The 15692-nt window shown below is 42.3% G+C and overlaps 1 protein-coding gene across 3 annotated transcripts in view; it reads left to right on the top strand.

Moving 5' to 3' along the window:
• GAS6 (growth arrest specific 6) overlaps positions 1–15692 on the top strand; it is a 167935-nt gene that overhangs the window by 119394 nt on the left and 32849 nt on the right. For all 3 annotated transcript variants that reach the window (XM_077296559.1, XM_077296561.1, XM_077296560.1), the window contains exon 8: positions 14607–14732. In XM_077296559.1, coding sequence (XP_077152674.1) covers positions 14607–14732 — 126 coding nt within the window. The remainder of the gene's footprint in view (positions 1–14606; positions 14733–15692) is intronic.

Here is a 15692-nt window from a genome sequence, read left to right as displayed (position 1 = left end):
TGGAACCATTTATACTCCAGAAAAATTGTGCAAAGAAGGTAATTAATTGGAAGCTGAATATTCCTAAGAACAGTAAAGAGAACTTGCCCTGTTCTCAGTGGTATCTGATCTGCAGTCATGATGTTATAGAGCAGCAGGAACTGGTAAGATTGATATATGGTACATTTTTGTTCAAAAGTTTCAGTAAAACTTGCATTTTTTTTTTCATTAAAATTCCTCTTTTGTATGCACGAGTCCAGTGGGTGGTCTACTCAGTGATTGTCAGTCTTCCCTGTATGACAGTGCATGCAGAGATAGGTTTCAATTAGTGATGAGCACAAGTGCACGTTACTCAAGTTTGCCTAGGGTTCTGGGGTATGCACTGAGAAATGTGGGGGTTTGTCAGGCAATCCTCGCATGTTTTGTGATGGCCGATGGACGCAAATATCTCGCCCGCGCACCTTCACTCTACTCGGTGCATACCCAAACACCCTAGGCAACCTCAAATAACAAGCAATTGTTGGTTTACATGCAAGGTTGGTGTACATTTACATCAGCGTATGCATCGAACAAGTGGTTGTGATGTTTTATCGGAGAGCACTCGGCCTAATGTTATACTACGGTATAGTGTAGATCTGTGATTATTTTTTCATGCTGCAAGTGAACACACATCTATTGATACGTGTGAAACATCAGACTGCATTGCTCTCTGATGTCATCCGAGTGCAGTCTGATTACTGCGCACAGAGACAATAGAGAAGATGGAGAAATTATGTGCTGTTTCTCTCATGTGAGAAAATCAGATCACAGTAAGATGACACTTGGCTCAATCTGACAGTTTGAGCGGAGTTCCATTAACATAATTGGCCCAATTCTCTCGTATGAGAGAATATATGGCAGTGTGACGCCGGCCTTATGCTGAATCTTTTCCAACCAGCTTTGTCGTTCTGCACAGATTCTTTTTTCTCTGTTCCATGCCGTCTACAGAATGGACTGAATTTACAATGTGACAAGTTTCCTTTAAAAGGATGCGGTTCGATGCCAGCAATGCTATTTTCTTTTTGTGGTTGTAAAAATGACTTGTAATATTAAGATCACCCAGTTGTATTAGCCAGAAAGTATTCTTTTCAGTAGTGGGCTGGTTTGTGCATTGAAGCTCTGTGATTTTAGCACACAACATTCCTGCATTGAGCTGCAATGTAAAACAAGACTGGACATGTATATTTTCATAGTCTCCTACCACTAGAGCACCCGTATGATTCCTCGGAAGTAGGCCAATGTCTTTAAATCCTCCAGCTGCTTACCAGCAAAACTGTTTACTTTTCTTTTAGTGGATTACCAAAGAAGCATCCACAGTCAACATATATCCCTGGAATTCTTACCTTACCGAAATACTTAGGCCATGTTCACACGTTCAGTATTTGGTGAATGTTTTACCTCCGTATTTCTAAGCCAAACTCAGGAGTGGGTAAAAAATGCAGTATTGGTGATTTTGGTAATTTTGGCTTTCAAATACTGATTTAAAATACTGACCGAATAATGAACGTGTGCACGTGGCTGAAATTGAAAAATTACCATATTTTGCGGATTGTAAGACGCACCGGATTATAAGATGCACCCCAAATTTTGAAGAGAAAAATAGGGATTTTTTTTTTTTAATAAAATGGTGGTGCGTCTTATAATCCAAGCATCTTATTGCTTACCGGGAGTGGTGGCTGCTGTGAAGCTGGGTCCTAGGGTCGCTGCTGGAGGAGGCAAGAGTGGAGCGTTGTTGCAGGCCACAGGCTGGGATGAGGGGGTGTTCAGATGTGCACCGCTGCCGGTGTCCGGTGGTGCTGGGGCTCTGCCAACATTTTGTGAAAGCCCAGAGCCCCCGCACTTACATGGTTTACTATGCGGTGGACTCTGGGACAATGGCTGCTGGGGGCGGCACATTCGCAGATGGAGATCTCAGCACCAAGATCTCAAGAGAGGAGATCTCAGCGCTGAGAGAATGGATGGAGCCATGTACCGCAAAATGGGTTGTGGCTGGGTCTTCCAGCAAGACAATGACCCAAAACATACAGCCAAGGCAACAAAGGAGTGACTCAAAAAGAAGCACGTTAAGGTCATGGAGTGGCCTAGCCAGTCTGTAGACCTTAATCCCATAGAAAATTTATGGAAGGAGTTGAAGCTCTGAGTTGCCAAGCAACAGCCTCAAAATCGTAATGATTTAGGCTGGTTTCACATTTGTGGACGAATGCTTTGCGACGGGCTGCATAGTTCCTCCTTGAAGCCCCGCCTACTGCCGTTCCTCTTCCTTCAGCTCCGCCTACTTCTACATGCGTCCTGCGTACCCCATCTTTAACATTGGGTACGCAGGCCATGCAGATGTTTGCGGATGCCTCCACATGCATCATTTTGACGCTGCGCCGACCACAACAAAATGCAACATGTTGCGTTCAACTCAGGTCGGTGCAGCGTCAAAATGACACATACGGAGGAATCCGCATACATCCGCATGGCCTGCATATCCAATGTTAAAGATAGTGTACGCATGATGCATGCCGACAGGCGGAGCTGAAGAAAGGGGTGGGGCTTCACGGAGGAACTACGCAGCCCTCCGCAAAGCCCTCGTCTGCAAATGTGAAACCAGCCTTAGAGATGATCTGCAAAGAGGAGTGGACCAAAATTCCTCCTGACATGTGCGAAAAACCTCATCATCAACTACAAAAAGTCTTGTTTGAAATAGGGATCAAATACTTATTTCTCACTGCAAAATGCAAATAAATTTATATAATTTATATATTGTGATTTTCTGGATTTTATGTTTGATATTTTATCTCTCAATGTTAAAAATTAACCTACCCTTAAAATTATAGACTGTTCATGTCTTTGTCAGTGGGCAAACTTACAAAATCACCAAGGGATCAAATAATTATTTCCCCCACTGTATAATATTCATTATGTAAACTAAGGGGCAGGTCAGTGAGGGATCAATGACCTGTCAGAAGCCATACTGGTGTATACCTAATCAGAGCACCACATGAAGACCCCCTTCCACCCTCCACAGGCCGCTCCGGAGCACGGGCATATCATTAACGTAAAACTGAAAATGAAGATTAACTCCTTAATCCAATATGACTTACTATCCTGTCGAGGTGACCTGGGACTTAATTCCCAGGGACGGGATTGTACGTCATAGGCGATCGGCCACGCTCACGTGGGGAGCGCGGCCGATCGCCGCTGGGTGTCAGCTGATTTATTACACGGACGGCTCCCGGCATATTAACCCCAGAACACTGCAATCAAACATGATTGCAGCATAGGGAAGCATCGCACAGGGAGGGGTGATTCCCTGAGACCTTCGGAACAATACAATGTGATTGCGTTGTTCAGAGGGTCTCCTACATCCTCCTCCCTGCAGGCCGCCCGGGTCCTGCAGGGAGGTGGCTTGCAAGCACCTGCTCAGAGCTGATCTGACACAGTGCTGTGCAAAGTGTGAGATCAGCGATCTGACACTATTTTGTGATGTCCCACACTGGGACAAAGTAAAAAAGTTAAAAAAAATTTACATGTGTAAAAAAAAAACAAAACATAAATTCCTAAATTTAAAAAAAAATATATTGTTCCAATAAATATATTTCTTTATCTAAATAAAAAAAACAATGAAAGGACACATATTTAGTATCGCCGTATACGTAACGACCTGACCTATAAAACTATCCCACTAGTTAACCCCTTCAGTGAACACAGTAAAAAAAAAAAAAAAACAGGCAAAAAACAACGCTTTATTATCATACGCCGAACAAAAAGTGGAATAACACTCAATCAAAAAGACGGATGTAAATAACCATGGTACCGCTGAAAACGTCATCTTGTCCTACAAAAGACTAGCCGCCATTCAGCATCATCAGCGAAAAAATAAAAGTTATAGTCCTCAGAATAAAGCGATGCAAAAATAATTTTTTTTATATAAAAAAGTTTTCATCGTATAAAGGCACCAAAACATAAAATAATTATATAAATGAGGTATCGCTGTACTCGTACTGACACACACTAAAACTGCTTTATCAATGTTATCAAACGTGGAACGGTATAAACGCCCCCCCCCCCCCACTAAAAAAAAGAAGAAATTCATGAATAGATGGTTTTTGGTCACTCTGCCTCACAAAAATCGGAATAAAAAGCGATCAAAAAATGTCACGTGCCCGAAAATGGTACCAATAAAAACGTCAACTCATCCCGTAAAAAACAAGACCTCTCATGACTCTGTGGATCAAAATATGGATAAATTATAGCTCTCAAAATGTGGAGACAAAAAAACTATTTTTTTGCAATAAAAAGCGTTTTTTTTGTGTGCGACAGCTGCCAATCATAAAAATCCGCTAAAACACCCGCTATAAAAGTAAATTAAACCCCCCATCATCACCTTCTTAGTTAGGTAAAAATAATAAAATAAAAAAAATGTATTTCCATTTTCCCGTTAGGGTTGGGGCTAAAGTTAGGGTTGGGGCTAAAGTTAGGGTTAGGGTTGGGGCTAAAGTTAGGGTTTGGGCTACAGTTAGGGTTTGGGCTACAGTTAGGGTTTGGGCTAAAGTTAGGGTTTGGGCTAAAGTTAGGGTTTGGGCTAAAGTTAGGGTTTGGGCTAAAGTTAGGGTTGGGGCTACAGTTAGGGTTGGGGCTACAGTTAGGGTTGGGGCTACAGTTAGGGTTGGGGCTAAAGTTAGGGTTGGGGCTAAAGTTAGGGTTGGGGCTAAAGTTAGGGTTGGGGCTAAAGTTAGGGTTGGGGCTAAAGTTAGGGTTGGGGCTAAAGTTAGGGTTGGGGCTAAAGTTAGGGTTGGGGCTAAAGTTAGGGTTGGGGCTAAAGTTAGGGTTGGGGCCAAAGTTAGGGTTGGGGCCAAAGTTAGGGTTGGGGCCAAAGTTAGGGTTGGGGCTAAAGTTAGGGTTGGAGCTAAAGTTAGGGTTGGGGCTACAGTTAGGGTTGGGGCTAAAATTAGGGTTGGGGCTACAGTTAGGGTTGCCTCTAAAGTTAGGGTTTGGATTACATTTACCGTTGGGATTAGGGTTGGGATTAGGGTTAGGGGTGTGGTTAGGGTTATGGTTGGGATTACGTTTAGTGGTGTGTTGAAGTTAGGGGTGTGGTTAGGGTTGGGATTAGGGTTAGAGGCATGTTTGGGTTAGGGGTGTGGTTAGGGTTGGGATTAGGGTTAGGGGTGTGTTTGGGTTAGGGTTTCAGTTAGAATTGGGGGGGTTTCACTGTTTAGGCACATCAGGGGCTCTGCAAACGCAATGTGACGCCTGCAGACCATTCCATCTAAGTCTGCATTCCAAACGGCGCTCCTTCCCTACCGAGCTATGCCATGCGCTCAAACGGTGGTCCCCCCCACAAATGGGGTATCAGCGTACTCAGGACCAATTGGACAACAACTTTCGGGGTCCAATTTCTCCTGTTACCCTTGGGAAAATACAAAACTGGGGGCTAAAAAATATTTTTTGTGGGGAAAAAAAAAAAAGAATTTTTATTTTCACGGCTCTGCGTTTGAACCCCCAAGTGTTTCACTACAGGTTATAAGTTCTCACAACACATCTAGATAAGTTCTGTAGGGGGTCTACTTTCCAAAATGGTGTCACTTGTGGGAGGTTTCAATGTTTAGGCACATCAGAGGCTCTCCAAACGCGACATGGTGTCCTATCTCAATTCCAGTCAATTTTTCATTAAAAAGTCAAACGGCGCTCCTTCCCTTCCGAGCTCTGCCATGCACCCAAACAGAGGTTTACCCCCACATAATGGGGTATCAGCATACTCAGAACCAATTGTAAAACAACTTTTAGGGTCCAATTTCTCCTGTTACCCTTGGTAAAATAAAACAAATTGGAGCTGAAGTACATTTTTTGTGAATGTTAAATGTTGTTGTTTTTTTTTAAAACATTCCAAAAATTCCTGTGAAATACCTGAAGGGTTAATAAACTTCTTGAATGTGGTTTCTTGAGGGGTGCAGTTTTTAGAATGGTGTCACACTTGGGTATTTTCTATCATATAGACCCCTCAAAGTGACTTCAAATGTGATGTAGTCCCTAAAACAAAATGGTGTCGTAAAAATGGGAAATTGCTGGTCAACTTTTAACCCTTATAACTCCCTAACAAAAAGAAATTGGGGTTTCACAATTGTGCTGATGTAAAGTAGACTTGTGGAAAATGTTACTTATTAAGTACTAGATGGTAGCCCGATTCTAATGCATCGGGTATTCTAGAATATGTATGTAGTTTATTTATGAAGATTTTAGAATAATACATTAAATACATAGGATTCAGCCGGCTGCGACTAATTAGCGAAGCGTGGTTCAAATCCTGCGCCAATTCGCGGCCAGACTGTGCCTGTCGCTGATTGTTCGCGGCCGGCCACGTAGTATATAGCACAGCCACGTAGTATATAGCACAGCCATGTAGTATATAGCACAGCCCACGTAGTATATTGCACAGCCCACGTAGTATATAGCACAGCCCACGGAGTGTATAGCACAGCCACGTAGTATATAGCACAGCCCACGGAGTGTATAATGGCCCACATAGCGTATAACACAGCCCACGTAGTGTATAACACAGCCCACGTAGTGTATAACACAGCCCACGTAGTGTATTGCACAGCCCACGTAGTGTATTGCACAGCCCACGTAGTGTATTGCACAGCCCACGTAGTGTATTGCACAGCCCACGTAGTGTATTGCACAACCCACGTAGTATATTGCCCAGACACGTAGTATATTGCCCAGCCACATAGTATATAGCACAGACACGTAATATATTGCACTCACGCCTCCTGATGAAGATCGGCGAAACACGCGTTGAGGCGGCAGGCTGGGGTTTTGGTCTCACACCACATATAGGTAATATGAATACTCTTATTACTAGAGATGAGCCACCTCCCTAGTGTTCGGGTTCGGTTCGTCGAACAGGGAGATGTTCGCCGAACTGTTCAACGAACACCATCGAACCCCATTGAAACCAATGGCAGGCAAACACATACAAACACATACAAACACATACAAACACATACAAACACATACAAACACATACAAACACATACAAACACATGAAAACACATACAAACACATGAAAACACATGAAAACACATACAAACACATGAAAACACATACAAACACATGAAAACACATACAAACACATGAAAACACATACAAACACATACAAACACATACAAACACATGAAAACACATACAAACACATACAAACACATACAAACACATGAAAACACATACAAACACATGAAAACACATACAAACACATGAAAACACATACAAACACATGAAAACACATACAAACACATACAAACACATACAAACACATACAAACACATACAAACACATACAAACACATACAAACACATACAAACACATACAAACACATGAAAACACATACAAACACATACAAACACATACAAACACATACAAACACATACAAACACATACAAACACATACAAACACATACAAACACATGAAAACACATACAAACACATGAAAACACATACAAACACATGAAAACACATACAAACACATGAAAACACATACAAACACATGAAAACACATACAAACACATGAAAACACATACAAACACATGAAAACACATACAAACACATGAAAACACATACAAACACATGAAAACACATACAAACACATGAAAACACATACAAACACATGAAAACACATACAAACACATGAAAACACATACAAACACATGAAAACACATACAAACACATGAAAACACATACAAACACATGAAAACACATACAAACACATGAAAACACATACAAACACATGAAAACACATACAAACACATGAAAACACATACAAACACATGAAAACACATACAAACACATACAAACACATACAAACACATGAAAACACATACAAACACATACAAACACATACAAACACATGAAAACACATACAAACACATGAAAACACATACAAACACATGAAAACACATGGAAAACACCTTAAAAGGTGTCCAAAAGCTGACAAACTGCTCAGAAGACGCAACAAACACATGGAAAAGTCACAACTACATATAGTCATGCGAAAAGAAAAGAGGGGGAGGAGTAAAAGGAGGAGGAGACACAGATATAGGCATGTCATGCCCTTCTAAAGTTAAGAAAGGCTGGAGTAAAAATCTAAACTCACTCTACCAACACCCAGACGTCTTGACAAGAAAAAAAAAATATATATCTTTAGGTAGAATGGCGGCGTGTCCATTCAGAATACTTTCCTTAGAAGACGTAGTGGTACCCCCATTGGGAGTTGTGCCAAAAAATGAACCCAATACATTCAGACTAATCCACCATTTGTCATATCCAAGGGGCAGGTCAGTAAACGACAACATCGACGCGGAACCAAGTACAGTACTATGTACTGTACCTCCTTTGACCAGGCAATCAGGTGAGTCAAGAAGTTGGGAAGGGGCACCCTAATGGCCAAAACAGACATTGAGGGGGCGTTCCGGTTACTACCTGTGCCTCCGAATAGTGTCCTCCATTGGGCTGCTTCTGTGAAGGAGCATACTACATAGATCGCTGTTTGCCCATGGGGTGCTCCATATCCCTCTCACTATTTGAGGCCTTTAGTTGCTTCCTCGAATGTGTCGTCATGGACGTTTGTAAGGCGGCACATATTATCCATTACCTCGACGACTTATGCCTGGGCCCAAAAGATTCGCCACAGTGTGAAAACACGCGGTAGTCCACCTGTGAGAAGGAGAGAGCTGGAGGGAGAGTGGACACCCCAGAGCTGAGGGGTTAGATTGAGAAAGAAAAAGAAGGCTGTGTAGCTTGCTTCATGGGTGGGGTACTCTGCCGAGTAGCAGAAATTGCTACTAGGCCCAAAAGGATTTCCTTGGCCAAATGGCATTAAAAAATAGTACTTAGGTAAACAGGCGGTGTAGCTTGCTTCATAGGTGGGGTACTCTGCTGAGTAGCACAAAATGCTATTAGGTACAAAACGATTTCCTGGGCTAGATCAGTTAAAAATTAGTAATTAGATCAACAGGCGATGTAGCTTGCTTCATGGGTGGGGTACGCTGCTGAGTTGCGCCAAATTCTACTAGGCCCAAAAGGATTTCCTGGGCTAGATGCCGTTACAAAATAGTAGTTAGGTAAACAGGCGGTGTAGCTTGCTTCATGGGTGGGGTACGCTGCTGAGTAGCACTAAATTCTACTAGGCCCAAAAGGATTTCCTGGGCTAGATGCCGTTACAAAATAGTAGTTTGGTAAAAAGGCGGTGTAGCTTCCTTCATGGGTGGGGTACGCTGCTGAGTAGCACTAAATTCTAGTAGGCCCAAAAGGATTTCCTGGGCTAGATGCCGTTACAAAATAGTAGTTAGGTAAACAGGCGGTGTAGCTTGCTTCATGGGTGAAGTACGCTGCTGAGTAGCACCAAATTCTACTAGGCCCAAAAGGATTTCCTGGGCCAGATGCCGTTACAATATAGTACTTAGGTAAACAGGCGGTGGGTGGCTGGGCTCCTCTGCTGACTAGCAGACACTGAAGCTTTGGAGCAGACCTCTGAATCCCAGGCCATAGTATGAGTAAACAACTCTGCAGACGACCCCACCCACCTGGAATTGACGATGGCAACGTCATGTAAAGCTCAGCAAGGAGACTAAATCAAAGAGTCTCCATTTTTTCCAAAAATTCGGCCACAGACACCACTTAAGTGGCATCAATTTCGCCAGAGTTTTTTAAAACGGTTGGTGAGGTGATTTTCAAAAATCATCAAGCTTTTAGTCTCCCCAAGATGACACAGGGGTAGAAAAGTCCTTGCGGATCCAGGATTTGTTCATCTTGATGAACGTTAGTCTGTCTACATTGTCACTGGACAGCCGCGTGCGCTGATCTGTCAGCACACCACCAGCAGCGCTGAACACACGTTCAGAGAGAACGCTGGCTGCGGGGCACGACAAGATCTCCAAGGCGTGACTGGCGAGCTCAGGCCATTTTTCAAGATTGGAAGCCCAAAATGAGCAAGGGTCCAGTTCCACAGTCATGGCATCGATGTTAACTTGGAGATACTCTTGTACCATCCTCTCTAGGCGTTGGCTGTGCGTCAGACTTCTTGTCTCCTGTGGCCTTGCAAAGGATGGTCTAAAAAAATCTTGAAACGATTAGAAAAAATTGCTGTTACCACCAGATACGATGTTACTGTTACGGTTTGAGTGATGACTCGATAGTCCCACGGTTGGCAAGTTAGAACTCAGAGATTCCCTACGTGCACCACTGTTGTTTTGTGGAAAAGCAGATGTTAGATTCTGTAACAGTCTGATATTCCTGCATGCGTGAATCCCTTTCTATGGCAGGAATTATTTCGCCAAATTTGCTTTTGTACCAGGGATCTAAGAGTGTGGCAACCCAGTAGTCGGCATTACTTCGGATTCTGACAATCCGAGGGTCATGTTGCAGGTAGTGCAGCAAGAAGGCACTCATGTGTCTTGCGCATCCAGGAGGACCAAGTCCTTGTTGTCTTGGTGGTGGCGAGGTGAGAATCATGCTTCCATCGTCTGCCCTCTCCCCCCAATCTCGCACAACATAAATTTGATCAAGGTCTCCCTCATCTGATGAGTCTTCCATGCCCAGCGCCAGTTCATCCTCCACTTCTTCCTCGTCTCCTGCACCTTCCTCAACAGTTTGGCTGCTACCATGCGCCCTCGGTAATCCCTCTCCCCCAGCCTCCAATGCCAGCTGCCTTGGTGCTGCCAACCTTCTTGACCTTGAAGATATGATCCCTTCCGCATACGACTCCTCCTGTTGTTCCTCCTCCTCCTCTTGTTCCACCACCTGACTCCGAACACTGTGTAAGGTGTGCTCCAGCATGTAAATCACCGGAATAGTCATGCTGATAATGGCATCGTCAGCACTAAACATCTTCGTTGCTATTTCAAAACTGTGCAGAAGGGTTAATAGGTCCCTGATCTGAGACCACTCCTGCAGCATGATTTGCCCCATTTCTTGATCTCGTTGGCACAGGCTATACGTATTGCACCAGGGCTCGTCGGACAGTGCAGACACTGCTCCTAGGCCAAAGCTATTAACTGGATTAGATGCAGTGAAAATAGAGATACACACGCGGTGTAGCTAGCTTCACAGGCGGGCTACTCTGCTGACGTGCAGACACTGCTACTAAGCCCAAAACCCCCAAACTATTTACTGGGTTAGATGCAGTAAAAATTGAGATACACAGGCGGTGTAGCTAGCTTCACAGGCGGGCTACTCAGATGACTATCAGACAATGCTACTAGCCCAAAAGGATTGGCTGAGCTAGATTACACCAAATGCTGTGACTAACACTTGCACAGCACTGGCTCAGACCTGCCTGGCAAACAGTGCTATGAACTGCTGTAACCTACCCTGAAAAGGGCTGATATTACTAGTCCCAACTCCCGACTCCCTAGACCTATCTCAGAAAATTCACTGGCAAAAAAAGACTCTTTGACTGTATAGCGCCCACAGCAGCAGCGGTGCCGTATAACACTAAGCTGCAGCAGTGAGGAAATGGTGACGACGGGGCAAATGGCTGGTTCTCATTGGGCAAGGAGTGACATACACAGCCAATGACACATGCCCTTGCTTGTCTGCATCACATGCACATTGCTGTGTGTGTGCGCACTGCTGATAGGCTGAGAGACTGCACCGTCTCTCTGTAAATGCGGGAAAGAAAAAAAAAATGGAGATCGGCGTCTTTTCAGCACAGATCTATCCCCCGCCTACCCCACCCCCACCTCCCCGCCCACTATACACTGAAACAGTCCATTAACAATGATAAACAGTTTTAATGTGCAAATCAATCTAGGCTTTTGGTGAACGAACAGTTATCGAACAGAAACTCGAACAGCCGAATTTTAAGCAATTTGTTCGGGTTTGTCGAACGACTCGAACACCGCCCAAAACAGCTCGAATTTGAAATTGGCGAACAGATCGACTCGAACACCGCTCATCTCTACTTATTACGCAATATCACGGTGTATTTTCCTTTGCTTAGCACCTTTTGCATCTTGCTCTATTGCACTTTATGCTTATGGATTATTCTTGGATTTACTAGGCTAATTTTTATACCTGTGTTGTTCAATATATGTGTGTATATGTATGTGTGTGTGTATATATATATATGTATATATATATATATATATATATATATATATATATATATATATATATATATATATATATATTTATTTATTTTTGGCATATGATCTTATTTATTGATTATACAGACGCCATTATTTGTTACCGTGTGGTGAATAGGTACCTCCCCCACTCTGCTTGGTCAGCTTTCCCTTGCCATACTATTTGTATTTTAGTGTTTAAATAAATATATAAATTTTTGTACAAACACTCTATTTGGGTTTCTTCTTAATAGAACTTTCCCTCTTGTGTTATATATATTGCACACGTAGTATATTGCACAGACATGTAGTATATTGCACAGGCCACATAGTATATTGCACAGGCCATGTAGTACATTGCACAGGCCACGTAGTACATTGCACAGGCCACGTAGTACATTGCACAGGCCACGTAGTACATTGCACAGGCCACGTAGTACATTGCACAGGCCACGTAGTACATTGCACAGGCCACGTAGTACATTGCACAGGCCACGTAGTACATTGCACAGGCCACGTAGTACATTGCACAGGCCACGTAGTACATTGCACAGGCCACGTAGTACATTGCACAGGCCACGTAGTATATTGCACAGCCCACGTAGTATATAGCAATGTGGGCATCATATCCCTGTTAAAAAAAGAATTAAAATAAAAAGTTATATACTCGCCTTCCGTTGGCCCCCGGATCCAGGCAAAACGTTTACCGATGCTCCTCACGCGCTCCAGTCCCAAGAGTGCATTGCGGTCTCGCGAGATGATGACGTAGCGGTCATCTCGCGAGATCGCAATGCATGGAGCGGTCACCGGAACGTCGCGAGGAGCGGGAAAGGCCTGTTCTGGATCCGAGGGGCCGACGGACGGTGAGTATATAACTATTTTTTATTTTTTTTAATTATTTTTAACATTTGATCTTTTTACTATTGATGCTGCATAGGCAGCATCAATAGTAAAAAGTTGGTCACACAGGGTTAATAGCAGCGTTAATGGCGTGCGTTACACCGCGGCATAACGCAGTCCGTTAACGCTGCCATTAACCCTGCGTGAGCGGCGACTGGAGGGGAGTATGGAGCGGGTGCCGGGCACTGACTGCGGGAGTAAGGAGCGATCATTTTGCCGCCGGACTGTGCCCGTCGCTGATTGGTCGTGGCAAATCAGCGACTTGGGATTTCAGACAGACAGAAAGACGGAAGTGACCCTTAGACAATTATATAGTAGATTTTGTGTGACATATATCTCTGTGATTTAAGGGCTTAAAAATTCAAAGTTGTAAAATTGCTAAATTTTCAGCAAACTTCCATTTTTTTCACAAATAAACTCAAGTCATATCAAATAAATTTTACCACTATCATGAAGTACAATATGTCACGAGAAAACAATGTCAGAATCATCAGGATCCGTTAAAGCGTTCCAGAGTTATAACCTCATAAAGGGACAGTGAATTGTAAAAAAGAGTCAGAATTGTAAAAATTGGCCTGTCATTAACTTGCAAACCACCCTTGGGGGTCAAGGGGTTAAACAGCCGCCACAAGACGGATTTCTTCAACCAAGGTATCAATTTTAATCCGTATAATGGCGCCAACCTGATAGTGTTTGTAGGTTACTGTGCACAATCCCGCTGACCGGTTCCCTTTAACTTTAGGCCTTTTAGAGATAATTTCATCTTCAACTTGCTTAACTATCTAAAATAGCAGTAATTTTGACCAAGGGTGCCCAAACGTTTACATGTCACTGTATAACTATTGTTGTCTATTGAACCTTGTCCAACAGTCGTATAAATGATTTGCCTAAATAATGATGATAATACCAATGAGAATATTATAACACCACTCATTGTTATTTTGAGATACCATTAACCTTCCTTAGGTATTTACATTTTCTCAATCGGCCACTTTATAAGAATACTCTGACACTTTATTCTTTTGTGTGGTTAAGTGCCATTGATGTTTTTTGATATTTGCAGTATCTGCATGAAGTATGAACCAACATACTATTGAATGTGTACTTTGGTATAAAATACTGATTAGAGTACTATAGCCCCTGATACATCTCCACGGGCTATTCGACTTCTTGTTCCTTGCTTTCATACTGTCCCTTAATTTTATGAGTTTTTTTATGGAAGTGTCTTGTCTGAAATTAAGCTTTGTTATATTTTTCAAGTATTATTTTTGTAAGAGGTCTTCTTTCTTTTCAGTTTGGTGTCTTGATGGACCCTTAATCTATTTTACAACTCTGTAATCAGGCTCTCCTGTCCTATATTATGCTGCTCTCAGATTAAATCACAATATTAATTAATAACAACAAAAAATATTAAAATAGATCTAGGTAGTCAATAGCCTGTGCAATAACTCATATAGCTGTGCTGTGTGCCACTTGCCCATAGTGGCCATCAATACTTGTTGTTTTTTTTTATACAGGAAGCTGCTTCCAAAGTTTCAGCTTTAAAACATTTTTATTAACTGATGACATTTCTTGTAGATATTGATGAATGTAGAATGACACCGGACATATGTGGAACAGCAATATGCAAAAACATGCCAAGTACTTACACTTGTCTTTGCGAAGAGGGCTTCATGTACGACGAATCAACTAAAAGTTGCCAAGGTATGCTTACATTAGGTTAAAGGGAGTGAAACTAAAGCTGTACACTTTATCCGCACATTTGTAACAGACTAATGTATACATGTCATCCATGTGAGTTTGCTACAAGAGCTGATTTGTCTTGGACCTAGCAGCTCATATACAGTAAATTAACAGTATCAACACAGCACTTTTTTATTGGCATCTTTGTTACCAATTATGATTGGGTGTATTCAAATATCTGTCGCTATCTTCTGCCATTCCCAACACCGCTACTGTCTTCTACTACATTGTGTGCCTGCAGTTGTGACCTGCCGGCTCCAACAGCATCTTCTGTGTTTACTGAAGGTCACATTATCAATGTAAGTGTATGAGACTTCGGACTAGGCTCTCCTAATAGTCTTGAACTGAAGGAGAAGACTGTACCGTCATTGGAAAAGTCAAAAGGCAGGATGTACTTTAGTACACACACATTAATTGGTAATAGAAGGGACAATACAAAAAATGCATCGGGGTGGTCCTTTGTGGAATATTTTGACAAAGAATGTTTGAAAAAAAAACTGGTTTTAATAACAATACATACATGCAGACCATCAAGGATATAATTGATTCAGTTAACAACCATGACACACAGATCAAACATTCTGATGGTATATAAAATGATTAGGTTATATTATCAATATTGTTTATAAAGAAAACTGAATGTATGGTTTTACTGAATATATAATAACCAAAAAAGGCTGGAATACCAATGTGCTGGATTTATCATATGATGGGGCCGAATGGTGTTTGATAGATCTCAATGATTTTTAATGAATCTGTGTAATTCTGTTGATGATTCCATCATTTTGATGAAATCCGATGTGACCCCAGTGGAAGTAGTTGTGTTTACCTCAGTTGATTCATAATACACAGCTCCATAATTAAAGTTGTTTTTTTTTTGTGCACAAAAAAAAATAAAAACTCATCTGGCTGTCTCTGTAA

Source organism: Ranitomeya variabilis, chromosome 3, assembly GCF_051348905.1.
Source record: "Ranitomeya variabilis isolate aRanVar5 chromosome 3, aRanVar5.hap1, whole genome shotgun sequence".
In the NCBI taxonomy this organism is placed as follows: Eukaryota; Metazoa; Chordata; class Amphibia; order Anura; family Dendrobatidae; genus Ranitomeya; species Ranitomeya variabilis.
The sequence above is the reverse complement of the archived record's forward strand: the minus strand, read 5'-3'. Positions and strand labels throughout refer to the sequence as shown.